The 27,952-nt window shown below is 41.3% G+C and overlaps 1 protein-coding gene across 2 annotated transcripts in view; it reads left to right on the forward strand.

The window, feature by feature from the left end:
• Syn2 (synapsin II) overlaps positions 1-27,952 on the forward strand; it is a 109,504-nt gene that overhangs the window by 44,731 nt on the left and 36,821 nt on the right. The window contains exons 2-4 of one of the 2 annotated variants that reach the window (XM_042679955.1): positions 23,296-23,353; positions 24,642-24,733; positions 27,405-27,561. In XM_042679955.1, coding sequence (XP_042535889.1) covers positions 23,296-23,353; positions 24,642-24,733; positions 27,405-27,561 — 307 coding nt within the window. Of the gene's footprint in view, positions 1-23,295; positions 23,354-24,641; positions 24,734-26,992; positions 27,048-27,404; positions 27,562-27,952 lie in introns of those variants that run through there. The other variant, XM_042679956.1, reaches the window with a different exon arrangement.

Below are 27,952 nucleotides of genomic sequence, written 5' to 3' on the forward strand. Positions count from 1 at the left end.
TCAGCCTCTCCCCTGGGAGTCATCTGTCATTCAGAGCTCTCTGTGATCTGGCCATAACCTTCCTCAGGACACCCCCCACCTCAACGTGTGTCTCCTTGAAGTATTGTCTGTTTTTCCCCCCAGGATACCACCTTGTCTCCTCTTTCCTCTTCATCCTCATCTCTTACAATCTTGCTCATCTTTCCAGATCAAGCTTATATACACCCTTTTCAAGAAGTCTTTCTCAATTTCCAACTTATGCAATCTTGTTCTGTTATAGTGTCATAACTTTCAGCCTCATCTTCCATTGTTCCCAGCTTGTGTTTTACTTGTGGCGTCTTTGAACACCAGGTTGTTCCTTGCTCTGGTGCCTTTGTGATGGATGCTGTTTGTCTGCATAGAATTTTTTTTCTCAAGCTTTTACTTCATCCTTGTCTGGCTAAGTCCTATTTAAATGTAGGATAGGCTCAAGGATTACCTTGTACAGGATATGTTTCCCTGCCCTTCCAAGCTGGGTTAGGTTTTTCCTCACAAATACAGTGCCCCATTTCTTCCCACTTCCACACCATTTGTATCTGTTTCTGAGTACCACCTTACTCAGTATTCCTAGAGAGTAAATCCATGCTTTGTCTTTCTATTGCTGACCTTCAGCAGCATTTCACTCATAGTAAGTGTCTAATAAATATAGGATAAATGGATAAGTAATTTGTACTATTAAAATGTTTTGAGTTCTATGCTTTTTTTGTAATTATTTGACTACCACTAGAATACAGGCCCTTGAAGGACAGGGAAAGAGGTAAGTGTCTTACTCTTTTGCCCCATAAGGACTTCTTCATAGTAAGTGTGTCAGTTAGGTAACTAGATTGATGGATAGAGATATATCTCTTATACATTTATTTATTTTAAGGAACTGGCTCACTTGATTATGGAGGCTTGTAGATCTCAAATCTGCCACGAAGGCTTCAGGTTGGAAACTCAGGTAAGAGTTGGTATAGTCGACAATAAATCTGAAATCTGTAGGATCTCAGAAAATCAGGCAGAGTTTCTGTATACAGACTTAAGGCCAACTTCTTCTTTCTCTACAAAATACCAGTTTTTGCTCCTTCGGCCTTCAGTTAATTAGATGAACCTCTTATGTGTTTTTCAGAGTAATCCCCCTTAAAATCAATTTACTGGAGATCCTACTCACATCTACAAAATATAACAACATCAACACTAGTGCTAGGCAACCGATATAAAAATTTTTATCATCAAGGTAAATGAGCAATAAATGCTTGTTGTATTGAAACATGCTTTTCAGCTTCTTATCTAAAGCTCAGAAAAGAAAACAATCTTCTGTTGCTAGCAATAATTTGAACTCAGTAACCTGAAAATCCTCTACTACTAAACTTTTAACAAGTTTAAATAAAAAATAATGTTCTTTGAAATACATAACTGAGCTTGCACGAAAGTGAGGAGAGCTCTAGAGGCTGGAAATTAAGACAGACTGAGGACTTAGCCTATAAGAGGATGTTGTATCAGGTCTCTTGGGATATCAGTCTTCGGAGCTTCAGGGCTTAGATTTTGATACTTATATCGGACACAGGAGATGGTAAGGAGAGTTCTCACAAGATAAAACTCTTGTAAACGGGGTGTCTTGTGAAATGGAGATCTATAAGTAAGGCTGGGACTTTCAGTGGAATGGTGGGTAGGAAATTTTAATTCTCACATATGCATGTGCACAAGAAAGCTTTCTTATCAAGCTTCTGTTCTGAATTTTAAAAAAGGGCATTTTCTCTGTGAAAATCATAGCTACAATCCTGTCTTGGAGTTTGGATTTATACAACCTGGATCATTCCAGGCCACACAGGTTGATTAGTTAACAGAAGTATTCCTAGCCAGTGACAGCTTAGGATGATGTGCAGAAAAAGCACAAACCTACTTACACTGATAAAAAGCCATGGCTGTAGAGGGCAGCTCAGAGATAGAGCTTGAGGCCCTGGGTCTCATCTCCAGCTCTTATGTGCATACATGTGCACATACATACAGCACCACACACACACATACACACACACACACATACATACCCTAAGATGATAGAAGATCTGTCAATAAAGTCTATAGTATTAAATGTCAAGTTAAGAAAAGCTTGAGCAGGATGCCATGAGTAAAATAAGAACTATATGACATATAATTTCTAAAAATAAAAAATGCAGCCATTGAAATAAAAAATTTAATAGGTGTTTAAATAGGTATATACCGTGTGTGTGTGTGTGTGTGTGTGCGTGCGCGCATGTGTGTTTTGCTGGGAATAAAATACAGAGTTCATGCTTATTGACAAGTGGTGTACCACTGGATTACATTCCCTTCCTCTCATAAAACAGGAACTAGGCACTAGTGGAAACATAATGGGTGAATAGAAAGTAAAGCTGAAATTACCCTGTGACACACAAAGAGAATGTGAAAGCATAGCTGAGATGTGGAAGATGCAGTGAGAAGATTGACTATCTGTCCAGTAACAGGAAGGAAGTAGTAGAGAGATCTTCTGGAGAGAGACCAGAATGACTGCAGTTTTTCCAGCATTTATGAAAGGCATCAGGAACTACACCAAGCTTGAAGGATAGAACAAGGCGACAGTAGACATGGTGAAGTGAAGCCACAGAATGTCAGAGATAAAAACATGTCTTAATAGCACCCACAAGGAAAGAAATGCCCTATGGGGACTTGAATGCAAGGGCAAATGTACAAAGGAATTATGGCTTCAAAAGCAGAGAAGAAAAAACAGTCTAGAATTTTCCAATTAAGCCTTCATTTAACTATGAGGATAAAATAGACAATTTTAGACAGATAAGGACATCAAGTTTACATTTCATATATCATTTATGAAAGGAATGTAAGAATAATAGTTTTCAGGAATCAGGAAATAGTCCAAAAAAGTAGTAATGGCATGGAAAAAAGCAATAGCAAAGAAGTTGATAGACACAGCAGACCCCAAACAAAACAGAAATGGAAAAATCTTGACATAAAAATTATAAGTAATTCAGAGAGTATAAAAAGGTGAAATTAAAATAATGAGCATAAAAAAGAGAAGGGGAGTGACCATTCTTAAAATGTTCTATAATTGCAGAGAGAGTAGAACTATTGATTAGATTTATACCTAAGTAAGCCAAATATTTATACTTTAAAATGAAATTAGGGATTATTACAAAAAGAATAGGAATAAAATAGTGTGATTACTGGACAATTAAAAAGAAAAGTGTGGCTGGACGCTGGTGGCTCACACCTGTAATCCTACCTACTCAGGAGGCTGAGATCTGAGGATCATGGTTCAAAGCCAGCCTGGGCAGGAAAGGCCTTGAGACTCTTATCTTCAATAAACCACTCAGAAAACCAGAAGTGGCGCTGTGGCTCAAGTGGTAGAGTGCTCACCTTGAGCTGAAGAGCTGAGGACAGCGCCCAGGCCCAGAGTTCAAGCCCCTCGACTGACCAAAAAAAAAAAAGAAGGAAGAAAAGTGTTGCACAAGGGACCACATACAATAAAAGTCAATTTGGTATTTATAAAATGTTCAGAGATATAAATATCCACTAGGAGAATGAATTATGATATATCTAAATCATAAAAATGAATGAGCCAAGGTTTGTATAATATCATGATATATGTTAAAAAATGCAATGTAGGGTGGAAAGCAACTTGCAGGTAGATAGAGACTCTTCCACTAACAGGCATACATGAGGTAAAACTAAATACACAGAGAAACAGAAAAGATGAATTCAGAATAATTACCCCTCCAACAAGAAATTTCAACCATGGGTATTAATGTGATTTTAAAAAATAATCTGAGGGCTGGGAAGGTGGCTCAGTGGTAGAGTGCTTGCCTTGCATGCATGAGGCCCTGGGTTCAATTCCTCAGCACCACATAAGCAGAAAAAGCCAGAAGTGGCGCTGTGGCTCAAGTGGTAGAGAGCTAGCCTTGAGCTGAAGCGCTGAGGGACAGCACCCAGGCCCAGAGTTCAGGCCCCATGACCAGCAAAAAAAAAAAAAAAAAAAATCACAAATGTAAAAAAAAATCTGAAAAAAGAAAAATGTGATAGACAGTGACAAAACAGGTGCTTGTTACATTGCTTTAAAATGTCTGCAAGCTTGAAATCTTTCTTTGGATGTCATGAACTTAAATTTTAGGAAATACATAGCTGGCTGAGGATTTAATAACTGAATTTTTATTTTTACACATTAAAAATGAATCATATACATTTAAAGAGATCCTGCTAAGTCTGATTAAAATGAATCGTATACATTTAAAGAGATCCTGCTAAGTCTGATTAAAACCCTCCAGTTTTGTCAGGCATGGAATCATGCTATAATCCTGGTGGTGCAGGAGTTACAGGCTGGCCCAGGCAAAAGCACAAGGCCCTTTCTGAAAAGTAACTATAACAAAGCTGGAGACATGGTGTAAGTGGTAGAGCATTTTCAACTGAGGCAATGGCTTCAAACCCCAGAACTTCCTGTCCCTTCCCCCAAAATAATACATTTAATGAAATAAATACACTTGGATTTCTCCAAGGTCATGTTTTTTTCCTAAGTGATTGTTTGCCTGAAGAAAGCTATACTCCATAAAAGCTCAGATTTGTTCAACTTCTAATACTTGCTGCCTCACAGTCTTGATTTGACCATCCAGAAGAATCCCATTGAATTTTAATCATCATGTTCTGAGAACATAAGCAACACATTTCAAAAAGCAGACTTCAGGCTTCAAGACCCATATCATATAAGCAGTGTTTGAGAGAAGAGGAACAGCGTAGTCTCCAGTCTCCAGCAGGACGGGCTGGGCAAGAAAGCAAGACACTGGTTTTATATGGGCAGATCTAAAACAAAAGCAAGCTTCACGATGGTGCATTTCAGCCCAAAATGAAAACAATATCAAAAGCCCCAAGGGCTGGGAAGGTGGCTCAATGGTAGAGTGCTTGCCTTGCATGCGCGAGGTCCTGGGCTCGATTCCTCAGCACCACAAAAGCAGAAATAAGCCGGAAGTGGCACTGTGGTTCAAGTGGTAGCATGCTAGCCTTGATCTGAAGAGCTAAGGGACAGTGCCCAGGCCCAGAGTTCAAGCCCCACGACTGACCAAAAAAAAAAAAAAAGCCCCCAGAAACACCCTCAATATTTCTTTATGTCAATATAGTGATTGTTATGAATCTTGTAGAGGAGATTCTTGCATTGGCATGTGAGGTAGGATTTGATGACCTGCTTGGTTATGTTTCCTGTGGGTGAAAGATAGAAGCAGACCACTGTGTCTCTGAGATATGCTTCCAGGTTGCTGACATGAAGAAGGAACCTCATCTCGGCTTCAAGGTATATTTAAGCAAAACTCCCAAAGCTTGAAATGTGGAACCCAGAAATACATAATATTCAGGTAGAAATCTCCCTTCTAGAGAAGGTCCTGTCAAAGTTTTTGTGTTATCCTTCTCCAATTTCTAAGTTACTTGCTTCACAGGTCCTGCAGAGGCTTATCTCCTAGTCACTGACAAACCCCGAAGCCAGGACCTGGCTCTGTCCTGCCCGTTCCTTCCTCCTGCTCTATTCCCTGACCCCATCTCTTCTCTGCCTTGTTCCTACCTGTATTAAACTGCACTGCATCACATACCAGGGCTTTGTGAGTTACATGTTCTTGTTGGAGTACTTTTGTCAAAGCCACCTGAAATGCCCTTTCTCATACATATTCAAGTCTGTGTGACATGCACTGTTTAACTCCTCTATCTCAGAGCCTGGAAGTCATTTGTAAGTCATGTGGGCAAATACTTACACTTGAAAATGAAGAAAATAAAATTTATATAAATTCGTCAGGTGCACAAATTCCCTCTTCATCTTATAATCAGAATTTCTTTTATTTCTTCTGTATTGTGATATAAACAGAATTATTTTAGCAAAAGTCTAGGATGTTATTTGCTCTAGAATAAAAATATTTTTGAAGCTTAGGTCTCCTGAGTCTAAAAGGCCACAGCAATTTTTACGTTTAGTTTTGATAAGATAATATGAGAAATTTATCATCTTTAAGTGTATAGTTTGGTAGTATCAAATATATTCACTTCATTGTGCAAACAGTTTCATTTTGCAAAACTGAATCTGACTATTAAACAGGCTGTCAGTGAGCATAGGTAGAATAGAGATCGTGTAGGATATGACTAAGTAAAGGAATCATAACGTACATATGCCTTGTCTATAAAGAAACTGAAAAGTTTACTTTCGAGAGTTGAGAGTAAAGATTTTTTCTCCTGAAAGCTACAGTGGGGGAAACGATGACTGACATTATAAAGGGTTGACTACTAGTGAGGAAGATATCAAATTGTGCCGCAACGTGTTGGTCATTTTTACTTTCTTCCACAAGTATGCATTTTTAAAGCTAGGTTTTATTTCAAAAGTAGTATTTCCTTGGAAATCTATTTTAAAATAGTGATAGAAATAGTTATACTCTTATTTTATTACAAAATTTTATTTAATCTAAAAAGTCAAATATAAAGTATTCACAAAAGTGAATATTTTAGAAAATTATTTTTCTTTTGTCAGTACTCGGGCTTTATACTTGATACTTGCTAGGTGCTCTACTACTTGAGCCATAACCCCTACCTTCTGAATAGTGCCTGGCCTGGACCTGACCTTCCTGTGAGCTGCGATGACAGGCGGACAGGGTGCTATCATGCTCAGCTTTTCATTGGTTGAGATGAGGTTTCGTAAACTCTTTTTTGCCGAGGCTTGCCTCCAGCAGATTCCTCCATCTCCGCCTCCCAAGGATTACAGGTGTGAACCACCACACCTGACTCTGAGACTTTTTTTTTTTTTTACTGGATTCTCCGTAAAAGTTCTTTTTGAATAATGTCATATTTTAGAACAAGGGTAAAGTGGTTCATAAGTTCTTCTCCAGAGTCAGTTTGCCCGGTTTCAAATCCTAAATCCCTCTTCGGTAGTGTTATGTACTTGAAATTATGCAGTCTTTCTGTCCCATAGATGTCTTACCCAAATATCAGGAGATGAGGCTTTCTACCTATCAAGACTCATGTGAGGATAAATTGAATAAGAAATATTTAGCATGGTAACTAGTGCTAAATTTTAGCTTTTATCTATTATTAGTTTTATATGCATTCTTTTCTTTGTTGGTTGTGGGGCCTGAACTCTGGGCCTGGGTGCTGTGCCTCAGCTCTTCAGCTCAAAGCGAGCGCTCTACCATTTGAACCACAGTGCCACTTCCTATTATTAATTTTATTATAGCTAATGTAATGTTTGTATTCTGAATAATCTGCTACACTGCTGTCAGTGCCAGTTTATTTTTATTCTTCTTTGTGTTAGAGCTATGTGAGGCCTTCCTTTCCCCTGACCCTTCCCGGTATTTTTCATACATTTGGGCAAATAATAGGTGAACTTCTGTTGAATCTGGTGAGCTTCGGTTGAATGAATGAATGAGTGAGACCTGTATTTTTTTTAAGGATTATGGAATGCATTTCATTAGCACTGAATAATAGTCTCTCTTTCAAACACTCAGGATAAAGTGGGCCAGATTTTCAGGCTGATACGTTCAGGCTCATTTTAAAAATAGTTCATTAGAGCTTGTTGGATATGAAGAGAATGTCAGTGGGTCTTTAGAGGTGGCCAGAAGGATGGACAAAATCACAGGAAAGAGCCTGGACAGCACTGCGTGCATCTGCACTTCTTACAAGGGCCTGGGCTTCACACTCTGGGATAAACTGGAGGTAGCTAAAAAAGCCATTGGGATGAGAAGACATTATTATTTCCACAGGGCTCCCACTGCGTGATCTTGGGCCATTTTTTTTTTTCTCCTTAAGGCTTAGTTTGGCCACTTGGGAAAATGAGAGGATTGTGCCTAAAGTGCATTTCTCTATGAAGAACCTGACTAGCTCCATGTTGCTAAACTCAGGTGCACCTGGGAACGTATGGTATGACTCTGCCAGGACAGTGCCAGTTCTCCTCGTAGGCTGCCAGAATCGTCATGAGCACCTCTTCTGGTGAACAATATCTTCCCCGAATTGGTGCCAGCTGGAAAATTGTGGAATGGAATGTAGCACCTGGGTTTGGATTTGGAAATCACAAGTGTATTGCCTTGAGATACAAGGATGTTTCTGCTGAGCCATGATGGTGAGTGGGCTGATAATACCAGCCATGGCCGCTTGTACTTGGACCAGGAAAGAGGTTCAGGTCTCCTTTCCTAATGAGAGCAGGATGTGGGGAGAATTCATTTATTTCTTTGTAGCAAATGCTCTATGAGCTGTGTACCCACTGGTCATGCAGTATTAGAAGCAGAATCAACACATCAATCAAAAGTAAATAAAACTCCATTATACTTCTGTAGCTCAGCCATTGTTTACATCCTTGATCTCAAAAGCACGATAATGGAAATCAAGTCCTTGGTTTCTGTGTCTTGTATCCTTTTGGGTCTTTGCTTGATTGCAGTCTTTAATTTTGGAGTACATAGCCTTTCTTACTGTAAGGAGGCAACATTGTGGAATGGAATGGGAGCATGGTCTGCTTCTCATTTTGTTGGATTTTATTTTGTTTGTTTATTTACTTACTGTGCTAGCAATCTGATCGAGGGCCTAGTACAGCTAGGTGAGTGTTCTATCACTAAGCTACATCCAAAGCTCTTTTCCATTTTGATTTTGTTTTTCTTTGAGGCAGGATCTAGTTACGAAGCCCAGGCTGGCCTCAAACTTGCTGTCTTCCCAACTCAGCCTCCCAAGTGCCACCATGCTAGTAGATCTGGAACCAATCAAGTATTCCTCCCTCTGGATTTATTCCTTGTAATAAAATAAACAAAAGGTCTCTAAGCAAAAATTTCTCTTTGGAAGAATGAGAAAATGTTTGTTAAATTTTCGTGTTATCATAAAATATATATGCACTTCAATAACGGTAGTATATGTTGATTTGTATCTAAAGTAACACACGAAGTAGTGGTGCTGTAGCTCTGTGGTAGAATGCTTCCCTAGTGTGACAAGGCCCTATGTGTGATCCTCATCATTGTCACCCTACACTACTAAAACAGTATAGCAAGATGGAGAACTTCCCATTAGAATACATGATCATGTTTTTGTATGTGTTCAAGCTGGTCATGGGATAGATAGACCTGGGCATGGGCCCTACTGTAACAGTATCTTGTTCATATCTAGATGGGGAAGGAGAGAAAGAGAGAAGAAATTGGTTTGTACAGTTAATAGGAAAGTCCCAAGAGGGGGTGGGGTGGGGGGGTAGAGGCTGTAACTGAGGAGGAGGTGGGAGGGAAGGGATGGTAGGGGCAAAACAAAGGAGGAGGCAACAATGCTGGATAAGAAATGTATTCATTACTTTACTCATGTAACTGTAACCCCTTTGTACAGTATTTTCACAATTAAAACTTAATAAAAATGTGAAAAAAAGTCCGAAGATCTTTAGTAAGCTAATTAGAAACTCAGGTAACCAATGATATGTTTCAGTCAGAGTCTAAAGACCACTGAACCAGCTTGATGAAGTCAAGTGGATTAGCAGATTCTCCTTTGCTCCACATTTTTGTCCTATGCAGGTTTTAATGTGGTAAATGATACCACCACATTGAGGATGGCAGTCTGCCGATTCTTCTGAGGCTGATGTCAGTCTTATTCAAAAATGCCCTCACACACACCAAATAATGGTATTTGGGCTTAAACTCTAGGCCTCATGTTCTCACTCAAGTCTCACTCATGTTTGGCAAGAATTTCAAAAGTAAAAGAAACTTCTGCAGGGGAAAAAATTCCACAAGGCAGGCAGAACTTCTTTTAGTCCTTGAACAATGTTGCGAGAGGTAAACTTACAGTGGACAGAGACACAGGGGTGATGTCCGGGAAGCTTTCTGAATGGGAGATGGAGTAGGTCACGGCTCCTGAACAGTATGGCTTGTTCACTGCATAGGGACATCTGAGGAAGCAAGCCGGAGCCGAATCACATCCTGTGCACCAAGCCGAGTGCCCCCGGGCAGGCACCGGTGGCAGGGGTGTAGAGGTGTCTTTCCTGATTGATGCAGAAACTAACAGAATTGTAAGAGGGAAAGAAGGAGGCATAAGTCTGAAGTAGAACATGGTGGTCAGATCATGGAGATCTTGGATTGCATCTAGATGGATGCAGAAGTGCATCTGAAATGTGCAGCTTTGAGCTTTGGTGGTGGTTGGTATGTGACCCTGGGCTGGAGATAATGTGACCTGGTGCTTTCGCAATGCTAAGAGCCCTATTTCTCTTATATATAAAATTCACCTATACCCTTTGAAAATTATATTTGCCTGATCTTTCTCCAAAGCAAACTTTAGAACTGATTCACTTTGCTCTAATATGAAATCAGCTGATTTAATTTTATAAGCCAGTCATGGAAAGAGAATCAGCCCCATGACTCCAAAGCATCCTGTTCTGTAGCTCCACTATAATTACAGACAAATGCAGCTAATCACCACATCACGTGTTCTTCTGAATTACAAAACTTTTTTCTATATATGATAATCTTGTTATCTTGTGATACTGCATCATTTAATTATTCCCCAAAATAGATATCTTCAGAAAATCTGCTCTGAAAAAGTGATTTGCTGTTCCCAATTAAAGTCACAGCTGGAGTGTTTACTCAGAAATTAGTCACTTTCAGAGCTTTCTGATTGCTGTTTTTCTAAAGGGGTCTCATCTGCTCCCACCTCTGCTGCTGAAGCCCTCCTGAAGATCACTTGGGATTTTATAAACCCCAGAAAAAGACCAAGTATCCTCAGCTATCTCTTAGCCCAAGATGCTGTCTGTCTGAGCCTGACTGTCCTCTCTGATATTAACCTTCAAATGTCTAGTTATATTCAATTCAGTGATCATGTAGACATTTTCTGAGCATTTGCTCTTGGTCAAGCAGTGGAATAGTGATGGGAAATACAAAATGAGTAGAGCACAGTAATATACATCAAGAAATGTGCAGTCTCTAAACACAGTCATCAAAAGAGCTGATCCATATAAAGAAATGTGCAGTCTCTAAACACAATCATCAAAAGAGCTGGTGCTTAATTTTTTCTTGTTCTTTAAGTCAGTTAATTCAATTGCAATTGTGCATTATTTTCCCATAAAACCGGTACCATTGAGGTGAGGTGCATGGAACCTTATAGGATGATTGAGGTTGCCTGAGGTGAGTGACATACACAGTCACTGAGTTTTCTTTTTTCTTTCTTTCTTTCTTTCTTTTGTTTGGGGGGGGGGGGGTCTGGTCGTGGGGCCTGAACTCTGGGCCTGGGCGCTGTCCCTCAGCTCTTCAGCTCAAGGCTAGCGCTCTACCACTTGAGCCACAGCGCCACTTCCGGCTTTTTTCTTTTTGTTTATGTGGTGCTGAGGAATCGAACCCAGGGCCTCCTGCATGCAAGGCAAGCGCTCTACCACTGAGCCACCTTCCCAGCCCCAGTCACTGAGTTTTCTCTTTCCCATCACACCCATGTGCACCTTTGTTTCTTTGTGTTTATAGACTGAGGAAGACTAAGTTAGCTTTCCTAAAATCACCCATTTCTTTGAGTTCTGGTTTTAAAAAAAGTCATTTCTACCTTCATAGTGTTGTTTGTGTGTGTGTGTGTGTGTGTGAGTAGACATGCTCTATTGTGGTTTGTATGATATGAGATCAGTGTGATGCTTTTTGTGTCTGATTTCCAATAAACTGCCCCCTGATAGTTAAGACTTAGTTTCTTTGTTTTCTTAGTTTTCTGTTTTTCTTTCTTTTTTTTTTTTTCTGTGACATCTTTTGGCGTATCTTAAAAGAATAATTTTCTGTTGTTTGACTTCCTTTACCATGTTGTAGTTGAACACTGGTTCATTATCCTCTGATAAGATTATTTCTCCTGAATTTGTTTTCTTACACTTAGTCACATTAAAACTCCTCTGCCACTTTTCTGCCCACGTCCACATCTTCATTCCGTTTATCCCTAATCAGCTTGGCATTTTAATCCCTGGCAGTGCTGAATGCCATCTGCAGACCTGGCAGTTTCCCCATGCCCTCTCTTCCAGATCATTTGTATGGATGTTGACTCAGATGCTGCGCAGCTTCCTCTATCCACGCAGTGCCTTCGTTGTAACGGCTTTGATTTAACAACTTAATCAAGAATTAATGGTATCAAGAACCAGCCACAGGACACTGCATTTATGCAGACACATGCTATTTTCTTCCAGTTTTTCCTTTCTTATTCCTAAGCCAGTTAGTTATCCCCAAAGGAAATGTCTCCATAGTCTGAAGGGAATTTTTGTGGTCCATGAATTAGGTAACAGGTCCAAATTTGCACTGAGAATCCCTTCAAGTATTTGTAAGGTCCCACCTGACTGTTGAGGTCTCATTTCTATCTCTGTTCCAGAATATCTGCCGGGCCAGACTGTATGACTTTCTTTCATTTCTAGTAGATCCTCTCTGAAAATTTTGTTTATTTTTGGCAGTGCTGGTCCATACCTGGGAAGTGCTCTACCATTTGAGCTATGCCTCCACACCTTTCTTTTGGTATTGTTATTTTCCAGTTAGGGTCTTGTGCTTTTTCGGGGGCTCAGTCTCTGAACAGTATCATCCTACCCACAGCCTTCTGTATAGATGGGATTAGAAGTACCAACCACTACTGCTTGCCAAACTTGTTGAGATAAATTCTTCTGACTTTTCCTGAGCTGGCTTTGAGCATGATCTGCCTGTTCTTCACTTCCTAGTAGCTGTGATGATAGGCACCAGTCACTGCACTCAGTCTTAAGTTCTAATGTTTAATGTCACTTTCCTGCTAAGTTTAAATTTTATCATGTCTGCAATAGTTTTTAAGTTCCTAGGTCTAATTAGTCAAGCAACTAAGTTGTCAGCTGAGTGCTATGCAATCATTTTATTGGGCTTCCAAGTGCCAATAAAATAGAAAATCCTGAAGTCCAGGACTGCTACTGCCCCCCAAATGATCTTGATCCCTAATTCATTGCCTCTAGGCCCTTCCGCTTGCAGACAAAGCGGTCTCGCAGGCCCCGGGCATATCACTTCTCTTCGTAAAAATCTTTGAGAGTATTTTTAGAGATAGGAAAACTTGATATAGACTTAATAAATCCTTTAATAAAAATGGATAATTTTCTTCAGTGAGATAATGATATGTTTAAAAAGACAAGTTTGCGGCAGCAGAGAACATTAGCAGTTACTTCAGACTAAGGGGGGAGAGAAATCGTTTAGGCTTGGGGTAATGAAAAGTTTTGAATGTAGAAAGTGGTGATAATGATTCAATATTGAGAATGTGCTTAATGCTATTGAATTGCACACTTGAAATTGTTAAAATATCAGGTTTTATGTATATTTTGCCCCAATAAATAAAATTTTATGTCATTTACCAGTTAGATATTTGTTTTCTTTTGTGCCAGTACTGGGGCTTGAACTCAGAGCCTTATCCTTGTATTTGGCTTCTTTCACTCAAGGCTGAGGCTCTACCACTTGAGTCATAGCTCTACTTCCAGCTTTTTTGATGATTAATTGGAGGTAGCTATTGGAGATAAAGAGTCTCTTGGGACTTTTTCTGCCGCAGCTGGCTTTGAACTGTGATCCTCAGATCTGCCTCCTGAGTAGCTAGAATTACAGGTATGAGCCACTAGTGCCCAGCAACCAGTTAGCGATAATAATTAAACATGAGCAGAAGAAACAAAATTGGAGATTTGCTTTAAAGTTTCCAAGCCACAATCCCAACAACAAAAAAAAATGTGCAGGTGATAAATGAAAAGGCATAAAAAAATGTTTCAATTATTGAGGATAAAAATATCCAATCATAAATTAAATTTTTTAAAAAGGAGTTGTACAAAGAGGTACAGTTTCAAAGTCAGGTTAAAAAAAAGTCCTTTGGAAGTCAACCATTAAATCCCAGACACCCAGAATGACTTTATTTATTTATTTTTTGGGGGGGTCTGAACTCTGGGCCTGGGCGCTGTCCCTCAGCTCTTCAGCTCAGGGCTAGCGCTCTACCACTTGAGCCACAGCACCACTTCCGGCTTTTATTGTTCTGCTTATGTGGTGCTGAGGAATCAAACCCAGGGCCTCCTGCATGCAAGGCAAGCGCTCTGCCACTAAGCCACCTTCCCAGCCCCAGAATGACTTTTGAGAACCTCAGTTCTTATTCAGCCCATTCAGAGATCTGGACCCTGATGTGCCCAGAACCTCACTTAAGTCCCCGGCCTCTGCCCTGGCCTTTTAACTCTGTGTCCTAGTCATGTTTTTCCCTCTGTCTCTCCTGAGCCTTCCTTGACTTCTCCAGGCAAGAAGAACTGCCCTTCCTTTGGGTCCTCGTGATTCTCTGTTCATATGTGTATAACATATACCTTGTACTACATACTTTCATTGTTTCTGTCTCTTCATTAACCTTCAAGGTAGAGGAAACTTACTTTTCCTTGAAGTTTGAGGAAATGTTCCAGGCACATCTTTCTGGGCTAGATGAAACTTTCGTTGTTTGTTGTTATTTTAGTTGTATGCTTTAGCTTATTTTTTGTAAAGAAGAGTTTAAAAATTAGGAATACAGTTTGATTAGATTATGTTTTCTATGGTTGGCAACCTATAATACATCTTTATATTTCTAGCACTTTAACCACTGGCTCTTAGTAACTGTTTTTACTGACAAACTAGTCTTTTATTTCTGTAGGTTGCAGAAAGCTGGCCATTCAGCTTGGGTGGTACACATGATTTTTTTTAGAAAAAACAGTTAAACTTTGGGCATGAGGGGTTTTGTTTGTTTGTTTGGTTTCATTGTTGCAGTGCTTGTTATAGAACCAGGCTGTCCAAGTGCTCTACTACCCCTGAGCTGCTGCTCAGCCCCACGGCATGGTTTTTCAGAACGACTAATAAGCACTAGAGGGAAATCCTTGGCCACTGGAGTTGTGACCACTCAGTGGCAGGGAGAGCCGAAACTGGGGTGAATTTTCAGTGCATGTCTTGCCAGTGGGTGGCAGCAGGTGCTCACAAACTCTCAGAGCAAGCAGCCTTGCTGTCACCCTTCCTGTGTAGGGCAGGAAGTATGAATCCCTTGCCATGTCTATTTTCTGTGCCCTTAAAGATTTGAAATAGTCAAAAGAACAAGGCTGAGAGTCTAAAACTTAAGCACTTTGTTAGACCAGTGCTAGGAGTTTGCTAGGTGCTGGATTATTTTCCAAGCTTTAAGGAAGTCTTCGCCCAAATTCCCGCCCCATCACTGCAGTTGCTTGTAGTTTGAGGTTTGATTTTTAGGCACATTTCCTCCATGTAGGGAGAATTTATATTTCAGGCTGTTTCCAGGTCCTGAAGGTCAGTGTAGATAGAGATAGGGAACAGATTTTCCTGTGGAAAAGGATAAGGAGGAAAAGACTTGATACTTTAGCACAGGCACATACCAAGGAAGAGAAGGGGAAGAAAGAAGGAGAAAGGGAGAGGAGGGGGGAGGGGGAAAGGCAGGAAGGGGAAGAGAGGTGGCTGGGCCTGTAGAAACAGACTCCGTTCTCTCGGTCCTGCGGACAGGCTCTTCTGGTTTTCTACATTGCTCTTGCACTAACTACCACTCTTAACGTTAATAAGCAAGTTCTGATAGTAGATCTGCTAAGTGTACAGCTCTGCAAAAGACTTGGAAATCAAAACATACAGTGATTGCAATTGTACAAGACTAAGCCAAAAATATATAACCAAACAAGACATAATCAATATATAAAATCCGAAAGATTCAGGAGAATCCGGGATTCTCACCTGCAGCGATCTGAAGGTGGTAGTGGGGTCATGTCAGATTATTAGACTTTAAATGTGGTATCAAGTGCTACTGCTATGAGCCAAGTATAAGGAGCAGACAATGAATGTAATGAAAGTTCAGAAGAGGAGAGGCCACGTGGGCTGTAGCAACACTAAAACAGCATAAACATTTGCTGCACTTTACTAACAATGCTTCGTATTTTCAGAGCATTTTAGTTTCCAAATCATTTTACCATCACCTAATTTCCTTCACAGCAACCTGCAGGCCAGGTATTCTTAGTCTTTTTTTTTTTTTTTTTGTCGGTTGTGGGGCTTGAACTCTGGGCTTGGGCGCCATCCCTACGCTCTTCAGCTCAAGGTGAGTGCTGTACCACTTGAGCCACACCTCTACTTCTGGTTTTCTAGTGTTTTATTGGAGATAAGAGTCTCACGGACTTTCCCGCCCGGGCTGGCTTTGAACCACAATCCTCAGATCTCAGCCGCCGCCCGGCTCCAGGTATTCTTAAAGTGAAATATACAAAACCTTTAGTGTTTAGTGCCTAGCAGGTACTTGTGATTAACCCTTTACCCCCACCCTGGACCACCTCCTTTTTGTTTTGTGCTTGAGACAATTGCCTAAGCTAGTCTAAACTTCCTGGGTTTAAGACATCCTCCTGCCTTGGCCCCCAGAGTAGCTGGATAAATAGGCACAGTGCACTATACTCAGATTTAATCCTAGTTTAAACACAAGGAAACCAAGGTTAAGAAGAGGCAGACACTTGCCCCAAGTCACATAGCTGAGAATTGAGTTCCCTGATGGCTATTTCTAGAAGTCTTTCTCCATGACCCCACAAGAGAGATGGATGCCCCCGCCTCGGCTGGCCAGCTTGCAAGTGTGGCATGGGCCCAGGACTCTCTGAAATCATGTTCCTCCATCCCACAAGCCCCAAGCAAGTGGATGGAAAACAGGGAAGTTATTTTTTTCTTTGCGTAACAAGAGTTAAATCTAGAAGCCTGTACTCAATTTTAGCAGTTAAGGGGAGATAGTTCATTACCTGGTCCATCAAGGAAGCTCTAAGCCATTAAACTCACATAGATCCTCAGCTGGTAGGCTTATTAAGAAAATGTCACAATAGGGGGAAATTGACAACACAGGCATCACAGATATTTTTAGCCAATGCTGAAGGATGTACACCTTAGGTTCTGTTTAGGCCTGTGAGCACAGGGGAGGAATTTGAATTTATTTTATATGACTGAAAGTCCATGCTGAGCAGCTACTGTTGCCATCTTCTAAGGGACAGTGGGGGCAAACTAAGGGAAGCTTAGTACACTGCTTAAACACTCAGACATTGATGAGAATGAGAAAGGTACAGTCTTTCCTTGAGTGGGAAGCAGTTTCATAATTCAGTAAAAACTCTTAACGCTTTAGCCTTTGTACCAGTAGTTCTACAGTATTTATTCTGTGCATATATTTTAAATGTAAACCATTGTTACACTAATTGTAATTCCAAAAATAGGAATCTCCAAATATCAATGCCCACCAGTAAATATTCGTTAAATTATTATAGCTTTTCAAATGGAATTTTATGCAGTGTTAAAAAAGGGAGTCCCATTGGTATGTGTAAAAAGTGTGTCACCAAGATACAAGTGGGAAAAAAATCAAGGTTCAAAAATAGTTTTTCTAGTATGTTGCATTGTGTATGATTGAAATTAATATGCTGTGGTTTTATCTGTGCTCTCCCCCTGGAAAAACACACTTGCAAATGATGGTGGGTGATACGTGTGAAAAGAGAGTAAGTAATAAGAGTAGAGAACATCATGGTTTATCCTTTTATGTGCCTTTGAACACTTGAAATGCTTCAAATTGCTTTTGAACACTTGACCGCTTTAAATTATATGCTATACATTTTTAAAATATATTTTTATTGTGAAAATACTGTACAGAGGGGTTACAATTACGTGGGTAAGATAATGAGCACATTTCTTATCAAGCATTGTAGCCTCCTGCTTTGTTTCCCCTTCCCATCCCTTCGTATCCTCCTCCCCCCCCCCCCCCCCCGTCCTCCCCCACCAAAGTTGTAAAGTTTGTTTTTCAACATAATGACTTGTACATCTCATTGTTGCAATGGGTCCTCCTGCATCCCTGGTTTTACAATTTGTTTTTTCCCTTCCCCTGCACATATACCAACATCATACATAGTGAAAGCAGGGGTTGTACCATGGGGGAGGGGCATACAGGGCAACAAAGACATCTTATAAAGGTGTTAGAAACAATCGATATGCTATACTTTTTTTTAAAAGTCTATCTTTTTGCTTTAGATCATGCAGCCAGGACAGGGTGCAGCTAGGATTCATACCCTAGATGATTCATACCCTCGAAGCAAACAGGAGGCTGCAGTGAGGGCTCTTCTCAAGTCAGTGTGCTTCTTACAGTGATTCCATTTTGAAGGGCTCATCAAACCTCATCACTTTTCTAGGCTTCCACTTTTCCTCCTATCATACAGAAAAGTGACTCTAGAAGAAGGTCAATTAATGTTTACCAACCTTTACTCATTTCCCCTGTTTTTGAGGAAAAGAGGTTGCCTATTTCTTGCCGAAGGTGAATCTGTGCCATTCTCATTTCCTCTGTGGCTTCTCGCTTTTTGGTATTGATCTTCACTGGAGATCTATTCTCTTCCTCCTCTCTTCTTTTCCTTTATTTTTGTTCCTTTGTTTTCGCTCTGAATACTCTTCTGTGATCTCATTTGTAGCCAGGACTTCTTCTACCACCACAATATTAGACTAATTCCCAAATCAGTAACTTGAATCTTAGCCTTCCTCTTGCTTTTCAGACTGCCTGTTAACTGTCTTCTCTTCAACATAATAACTTTAAATTCAACTTTGAATTCAAGTAATGTATCTTTATCTTTTCTGCAAATGCTTATCTACTTCATGTTTTCTCATTCTTGCATCTTCCACAGAGCAGGGGAAGAAAATATGTAATTTTTTTTTACAGCTTTTTGTTCTAGGTCATGTTCCTCACACACTGAAACTCCAAGCTCATTTTTGATAAACATAATTGAACGTGTTTGTGATAAACATGTGAATGCGTCAGGAGCAAGGGAAACTTTCCCCATCCCTGCCCAGACTCCTTGCTTACCCTTACACAGCTAAACCGATTGAAAGGCTTTTTGCTCTGATTTCTGGAAGCACAGGTTATGCCCTTCTTTTAGAGATCATGATCAAGTACTCACCACTACTTCCAGTTCCAGTTCCTTCTTCAAATGTGCTTACATTTTTCAACCTCGGTACCTTTGCAGACCTCATTACTTTTCTGTGTGTGTGTGTGTGTGTGTGTGTGTGTGTGACTTTATGATTATAACCTCAGTGATGCAGTGTCTAAAGGCTTTCTCAGCTCTTACTAGTTAAAATCAGGTACTGCTTCATTGTGCTCCTTCACTCTTCTCCTCCCATTGTCACTTATTACATTGCTTTATCATTATTTTCCTTGCTATTGAGAGAGCTCAGTCATAAGGAAATTCGCCTTTATACTAAATGCTTAGCATAGCAGGGCCTTCGTAGTATGTTATGGTTAGTGATTAGTGATTTTCAATGCCAAATTGCACAGAATGGTTGCTATTGGGTTCCACACTGCTGTGGCCTCTGTGCCTGTGAGTGATGGGCCAATAGGTAAGTGTGAAGTCCTCCGGGGAGTCATGTGATTTACATCCCTAGGAGACCAGAGGGCGTTGTCTGTGGAAGCTGGGGTCCCTATGGACTGATTGCTTGGTACAATTATGAGGGTGTTTCTGGGTGCATTTTGTACATCTTCTCATCCCCCTTCAATTACTGGATAGTAATTTGAATACCATCATAGTTACATTGTTTTTCACTCTGGTGTGTTACAAATGAACAACACGTTTTGTATGTGTTAAAGCCTGCTAAGTAAACTTTTTATCTAGATGGAAATAACCTCCAACTACCAAATACTCCCCTTAAGGAAAGGGCTATAATTAATTCATTCAAGGGCCACTGGGCAGCTACTGCCATATTTTGTCCTAGGAGCTGAGGCAGTAAACTTCCTCTTGAGGAGCTTTGCTCTAGTACAGAAGACCTGAAGAAGACTGCAGGGTGTACGGGCCTGATGTGACTTAGAGATGGGAACTGTTGTACTTAGAGCAGTTGAGAAGGCACATCTGAGTATCTGTCTACTGTTTCAGCATTTATGTTTTCAGATTCAACCATGTAGTCTTCATGCTTTAGATAGTCATTACATACATACAGTTTCTCTTGTGGACACTGTAATAGTGCAATAAGGCATGAGTACACAGTTTAAGACCTACTCATCTTTTGCTATTTTATATATATATATACATATATATGTATATATATATATATATACGATTTCTCCTCAGCATAGGATTCGCTAATGTTGCTTTTTTTCTTTTTTAATTTTTAGATGCTCTCTCTTCTCTACCTTCTAGGGACCCTTTTTTGCCTCTAGTAAGGGACCTTATCTGCCACAGAATCTCTTATAGGATTCTGTAGTTCTCTATTATATTGTTTTTAAAACAATGAGATGTCATATGGAAATATTAGATTAAGATACACTTAATCAGACACAGTTAATTATGCATTAAATATGTGTTTATGCTGGTGTTTAGTAGCTTTTGTTTTGTTTTTTTCCCCGCTTCTAGTAAAAATCAGTTTGTCTTCATTTTGAATGCTGTTTTCTAAAATTTTTTCACAGTGCTTAACTTTGAATGATTCATTGCCCAGTGTGACTTTCACGTGTTGGTTAAACTGCAAGGCTTAGTTAAGGGCTATTCCAGCACATCTAATAAGGTTTCTGACTACTTGCAGTAGTTAAGGCTGGTTAAGATGCAAATCATGACTTTTCTTTATTTGTTTGCATATGGCAGTGTAAGGTGAGAATCATGACTGAAACTGGTGTGGTGTTCATTGAAGTGGGAGCTATGTCTACAAGCATTCCCAGATTCATTAAACAACATTTTAAAAACATGCACAGCTGTTTCCATGCTTTGACACCTTTCCTAGCTCCAGTAAGGTCCGTGTGCCACAGAATCCAGGATTCTTTTGCTCTCTAGTATCACTTCCCTGTACTCCTCCTTAACACAATATGAGATGTCATAGATGGAAATATTGCTCAGAGGTATATTTACTAGAGCCACAGTTAAATTATGCATTATGTGTGTATGCTACTGTTCAGTAGTTTTTTATATTTTTTCCTACTTCTAGGACATATAATTTTTCTTAAAAAATAAAATTACACTACCTCCCTCCTTAAATACCTGAACTCAAGGGCAAGGAACTGCACAAAATGTGCTCATTATCCAGAAGAGGCTCTGTCCCATCTGCCTGCCGTCTTGGCTCTTTTATTATAAGACTGTGGCTCAGTCAAGAGAGGTCAGTGACCTGGGCCAGGAAGCACAAACTAAGATTTCCAGCAGGACAGATTACCTTACCTTAAGGAAAAGGCATTAGGATTGCTGGGGAGTGGAGGGGGTGGAGGAGAGGCCTGAAAACAGTCTCATTAGCCAGCTTGGTCAATGGGCAGGTGCAGGAAGTGGCAGATAAACCCAGCCAAGTTCTATTCATGTACTTTAGTACCACTGCTTTAAACCTGCAAAATAAGCGAGTGAGTTGAAATACTTGGCAGCATGTGACCATGTAGATGTAGATTCTTAGTTGTAGGCTTAACTCATATGAAGTGTTCTGTGATCTGTTCATGTCATTTAACTTCTGGGTTTCAGTTTCTCCAGCCGTCAGATGGGCACAAACCCTGTCTCTCTCAGCTCTCATTCACAGAGTGGTGAGAAACAAAATGAGTTGAGAATGTACTTTGAAAATGCAAGGTTCATACAGAATCAGTGGAAGGTTATTATTATCATCCCTGAGATTTACCTCACAGGAGAGCTAATTTTTAAGACCAGAAGATAGTAGGAAGCATCAGAAAAACATTCTGACAGCAATGTAGACATACCTTTACCAATGGAAGAAAGCTACCTTGCGGGACATTTACTCTAGCTCTCACTCTTTATAATCATAGACAAAGACCTACAGAATCCATCATCTGCCAAGCAGGGATAGCGCCACGCATGAGCAGAAGAGCAGCCCAAGGAATGGCACATGCTACGGCCGCCCGCCTGAGGGGCTTGCTGAGCTGTGAATGTTGATCAGGGTCTGGAAACAAGCTGATGTGAAGCTTAGTAAGGAACTGGGGCAGAGGTGGGGGGATGGACTCCAGTGATCTAGCTCCAGGATGGCCGAGTGCCTCAGAGGAGCAATTTCAGGGTGGCCAGGGACTTGGATAGGACAAATGACAACTTCCTAGAACGGGCTGTTCCAGAGTCCATAGAGAAAAGGAAATAGCCTGGCCTCATCCTGGGTAAATTGACAGGAACCAGGGTAGGAAGTATTTGTAGTGGGAAGGCTAATGCTCATAACATCATTAAGCCCCCGTAGAGCAGAAGGAAACTGGAAAAAAACATTAGTGAGCACACATGGTGAGTCAGTTTTTACACCATGGAAGGGGAGCTGGAAAGAGTAAATAAGCCAGCAGGGGAATCAGTGCTGTGCGGTGGGCGGCCCGGGGTGTCACACACACAGTCCTACAGGTCTGGGTGAATGCCGTCTCTGTCACCAACTTGCTGGATGACCCCTCCACGGTGCCATTTTTCTCCTTTGAATCTTGATTTCCTTCTTTCTAAAATGAAGAGCTGTTTCCCTATCTCCTAAATTGTTGTAGTAAATGAAATGTTCTTGAAAGCAACTAACTTAAAATTCCTGGAACATGATGCCCCAAAACATTGGTTTATTCATTTATTTTGAGAAGAGACTCCCAGAAAACCTCTATTGAAATATGCCAGTTGGAAGTTTCAAGCACTGAAAAAGCAAGTTTGATCTAGTTAATGGATACAGGGAAAAAGGCTCATTTGACAAATGAAAACCAGCCCCAAAAAATGGGCAGAGAAAGAAAATCTTATGGGAAGAGGGTAGATTAGAGGCAAGGTAATGACGAATAGAAATAGATCCGACTTGCCCGCCAGGGGCTTCGATGCCTTACTGCATTAAGGTGAGGCTCCTGGAGGCCCCTGACAAAGCGGGAAGCTGCGCCACTCTGCTGGACTCATCCATCTCCAGAACTGTTAAACATTATGCCCCATTATACCAGCACCCCTCCGTCTCCGCTCCTCTTATGAGTATGGAGAGGAAACCATTACCAGAAATTTCCTTAAAAACCTAAAAATCCAAGGATAGGAAAATGCTGTAAAATTAAGGACCTGAAACTTAAGAAGACCATGTGTCAGATTAGTCTGGTCTTTACCCAGAGCAACGTGAGGAAATTTCCACTTCTAGACTTGAAAAAAATGTCAAATGCTGGGGATGAGAACATAAAATCACCAAAGCTGAGAGCAAAAGGACACTGTGGATTATTTTATAGGTGGATAAATTGAGACTCAAAGAGAGAGGATTGGCTGCTGTCTTAATGGTGTCCACAGCAGACAGTGTTAGATGCCAAGTCCTTGACCCTATTCTGCGATCTAGTGTGCGGTAGCTTCTTTTTGTGAGAGTAAATGTCTGACTTCAAATACTTCTTCAAATTGAATTTGTTTTTGTGTGTTTATGTGTGTTTTCCTTTCTGCAGGGCCAAGTGCTTTCGGGGCAAAAAGGTCCTTGGAGATTATGATATCAAGGTAGAACAGGTAAGATCTATCTGCATCATTACCATTATCTCAGGTTCCTGACCGGAAGCCTCAGTTCTGCATAATACAACAGTGGTTGTACTGGATTCTGGGTGTTGTCTCTTTGCTTTTCCTAGAGCTTTTTTTCCCTGCGAGGTATAATTTTGAAGTGTCTTTGACTCCTCCATACACCCCCTTACCTCCTCAAGTTTGAACTTGAGGCTTCATACTAGCTAGGCAGGTGCTGTACTACTTGAGTCGTGCCGCTAGTCCTCTTGATTTTTTTATTTTACAGTTTTGGTGTTGGTATAAAGGAAAGTAATGTGACTCTTGTGGGCCTCTTACAGCAACAGGTCCTCTGGCTGATAAAACCTCAGAGGACTGTCTTTTTAGGACACTGTTCACATCTCTTGATTTCTGAGTAGTCATCTGTCTGCTCATAAACGGAATCTTTTCTTTTTCTTTAGCCAGTCCTGGGGCTTGAACTCAGGGCCTGGGCACTGTCCCTGAGCTTCTTTTGCTCAAAGCTAGCACTCTACCACTTGATCCACAGGGCCACTTCTAGCCTTTTCTTTTTATACAGTACTGAGAAATTGAACCCGGGGCTTCATGCATATGGCAAGCACTCTACCACTAAGCCGCATTCCCGGCCCCCTACAGTAAACTCTTGAAGGGCCCATTTTTTACCTGGCTCTGCCCCTTGCTTTATGATAAATAGGAGCATGGGCCCACTTGGTAGAAATGGAGTATCTGATTTACATAATGTCTGTATTGTCCGTAATAGAAGTTGTTCCTCATTCATTACATAATGTCTGTATTGTGTGTAATAGAAGTTATTCCTCATTCATTACACAGTGTATTATGATTTACAGAATACTCTATCCATTTTAAATTGTTAGATACGGAAAATGGATAGAAATGGTCCCATTCAGGAAATTGAGATCCAAGCAGGCAAGTAATTCACTTAACAGGGGCTATTCAGGGGCAGAACAGTAGTAAAACCTACTTATTTAACCTAAAAGCTAGTGCTTAAGAATTGAAATGGAGAAAGGGGGTGTTTAGCCTGGTTTGCGCTTGCCTCTAACAATGCTACGTTTTGCTTGTCTAGAAAAGTTTAAGGGAGGCAGAGTTTCCTCCTTAGGAAAATATGGATAATCCCTCCCACCTGTCTTGTAGGATTGCCGTGATTATTATGAAATCAGCGTGTGAAAATGCTTTGAAAACGAAATAAATGTTTGGTAGTGGGGTGTCTCTGGAGAACTTGGCAAAGCCGGGACTTTGGAATCACTACCCTGCTGTTATTTTCCAGGCGGAGTTTTCAGAGCTCAACCTGGTGGCCCACGCTGATGGAACCTATGCTGTGGACATGCAGGTGCTCCGGAACGGCACAAAAGTTGTCCGGTAAGAGCAGAGCTGTCCTGGGGCCACTGAGTCTGTCGCTAGCTCTGGCTTGAAGAGGTAGCTTTCAAGTTGAGTATTACAATATGATGGCACTAGCGTACAGGATGTATAGAACGTAATAATATTTCTTGCATGGAAGTGGTAGATAAGGAAGCCTTCTACCTTCCCTGAATTCTTGGTTCAAGGGTCAAGAGCACGCTTAGAGGTCACAGGATTCCTACTAGGACTCCTGTCTCCTTACCCCTCGTCAGTCCTGCTCTGTGCTTTTACCTCTCTATGCAATTCCCCAGGAACACGAGATTCCATTGTTCGTTTGTTACTTGTTTTGCTGTACTGGCCTTGGAACTCGAGGACTGGATGCAGGACTTAGCTTTTTTTGCTCAAGGCTGGCATCCTACCACTTAAGCTACAGCTCCACTTCCAACTTTTTTGGTAGTTCACTGGAGGTGAGAGTCTTGTGGACTTTCCTGCCTGGGCCTACTTCAGTCTGAAATGCTCAGATCTCAGGCTCCTGAGCAGTTAGTCTACTCAGGCTCAAGCCTATAATTACCTGGTGATTCTATTGCTTTTTTTTCTTTTTTTCCCACCAGTCCTGGGGCTTGAACTCAGGGTCCGGGCACTATCCCTGAGCTTTTTTTGCTCAAGGCTAGCACGCTACCACTTGAGCCACAGTGCCACCTCTGGCTTTTTCTGTTTGTGTGATACTGAGGAATTGAACCCAGGGCTTCATGCATGCTAGGCAAGCACTCTACCACTGAGCCACATTTCTAGCTCTCTATTGCTTTTTAAAAAGTTTTCAGACATCTGATCTAATTCAGCCTTTTCTTTTATGTTGTTTTGCTTAGACTCACTCAGTGAATAGGTGGGAAATTTTGTGCTTTGCGTGAGTACAGGACTCTTGGCCTTGTCCTCTTTCTATGTTACTCATTCCTAAGAACTCATATGTCTGATAGGAAAGCCTAGGATTAGAATAGACATTGTGAGTGGAAGAAAATAGAAATTACTAAACCTTTCCATTTCAGGTGGGCATCTTATAGATTTGGATGTTGTCTACACAACAATTCTTTGAGGAAAGTAATGAGAATTCCAGATGGCAGGAAATGGTTTCTAAAGTAATATCCCCCCAGGAGGTCAATGTAGCTTCAGGTTTTCAGAAATCACACTTACTCTAGGAGTCTCTCCCTCCACTTCAGCCTTCAGTTTTCTGACTCTCAGGCTTCCAGGGTCCAACAGGATCTGGGTCAGTCACAAAGGCTGTACTAGGAGGGGGTAATGTCTGGAACTGAAAGACAGGAAGTATGAGCTTGTCTGTTTTGAAGTAAAGACAAAAAAAAATGCCCAAGTACAAAGTGAGCTCAGATAGATGCTACAGCTAAAGATGGACAGCTTTCTTCAACTGGAGCTAGAGTGTCATGGACATACAAACACATACACAAGCAGGAGGTGACAGAAAGATCCAGTAGCAGGGTGCCAAGAAGAATCTGGCAAAAGTAAGCCTAGCCTTCTTAGATGCCAGTATAGGAATTCAGGGTCCGCCACCAGTCTAGAGTTCCATTCTTCTAACTGGTGAATAGGTTGAAGTTTGATCTCTAGCATGTGTCTGAAGTTTTCCAGTGCCCCAAAGGATCTGGGTCAGTGGCAGGAAAAGCCCGAGTGAGGGCATCTGGGAACTAAACACAGGTCCCAGAACTAGATTCAGGGAGGTTCAGAGCAGCCCAAATAGACATCATGCTGACTTGATGCTAAGTCCCTGAAAGACATTTCCTTCAGCCACAGGTATCGAAGCCTGATCTCTGAGCCTGGGTTGGACTGGGTTTGTAGGTGGGAGCTGGCTGGTTGCCTGGGCAGAGGACCAGGAAGATCATTGCACATGGTGTGAAATTTCTGAGCCTTAGAACCTTGGGGGGCAGATACTGCCACAGACTGCCTCTGGGAAGATCTCTGAAACAAAAGCACAAAGACAAGAACCCCGGAACTGCAGCACAGTTATGACTAGGAAGCTCACTGGCTAGGGGTGAAATGTGGAGAGCATTCCCATGCGTGGGAACATTCTGTATTCTCAGTGCTTCCTGCAGCCATTGCTCAACCTCAGCTCTGTGAAAAATAGTTCTATCCCTCCCTAGTGCCCGCTTTGGAAGAATAACATTGGGAACTTTGGCATGCTGGCCAGCCTGACTCCTTGCTCTCTGGGGCATGATAAGGATGTTGCCTATGTTCAGGAGTAGATTTGAAGAGTTAAAGCAAAATGCTATAAGACCCGAGACCTGGCAGTAGCATGGTGAAGGCAGCCTTGGATGTGTCTTCAGTCTTCCAGGTGCTGTTATAAACAGCAACTGTGCAGCCACAGAAAGCTTCGTATTACCCATGAGGACAGGGAAAAAGCTTTCCCTTTAGATGTGAGGTCTTTAAAGGTTTCTTCAGACCTGCAGTATTTCTCCCTTAGAGTAAAGGGTAGTACTTAGCCCAAGGAATGAGAATTTCAGGAATCTCTTCACAGATCTCTTTTGGAAATTACCAGAACACTTTCTTAGTCCAGAAAGGAATAATAATAATAATACAATGAAGTCAGGTACTAGGTTCCTTATACCTCTTCCCCCTTTGGGTTTGGAAATGATGATGTATGACTTTTGGTGCTGGATAATGGGAAACCTTCCTCTGTATTCTTTATCAGGTCCTTCCGGCCAGACTTTGTCCTCATCCGGCAGCATGCATTTGGCATGGCAGAGAACGAGGACTTCCGCCACCTGATCATCGGCATGCAGTATGCAGGCCTCCCCAGCATCAACTCCTTGGAGTCCATTTACAACTTCTGCGACAAGCCATGGGTGGTGAGTGAGGCAACCTTTCCCCTTCTCCCAGGAGAGGCGCCCGGTGCTCCCCGTGTGCCGGCTGAGGAGGTGGGAGAAGAGCCTCTCAGGGACATTGGGGTAGAGCAGGTTACTTCAGCAGCATGGTACTGGCTGTCATGAGCTGGACGCCTTTGCTACATAGTGGACCTGTGGCCTTTCACCCAAGTCAAAGATTCTGGGAAGAAGTCCTTTCAGGTCTGTAGGGTCTGCTTTTGATTATTGGAAAGGCCTGAGCTCAGCAGGCCAAGTCCAGCATAGTGCACAAAACCCATCAGTGTTGTAATAACCATAAAGTGATATTTATGTGACTCACACACTCAGATGAGCTGGAGGTACCTTTTTTTCTTTTTTCTTTTTTTTTTTTGCTGGT

This window comes from Dipodomys spectabilis, unplaced genomic scaffold, assembly GCF_019054845.1.
Source record: "Dipodomys spectabilis isolate Male_0828 unplaced genomic scaffold, ASM1905484v1 ptg000054l, whole genome shotgun sequence".
NCBI classification, from domain to species: Eukaryota; Metazoa; Chordata; class Mammalia; order Rodentia; family Heteromyidae; genus Dipodomys; species Dipodomys spectabilis.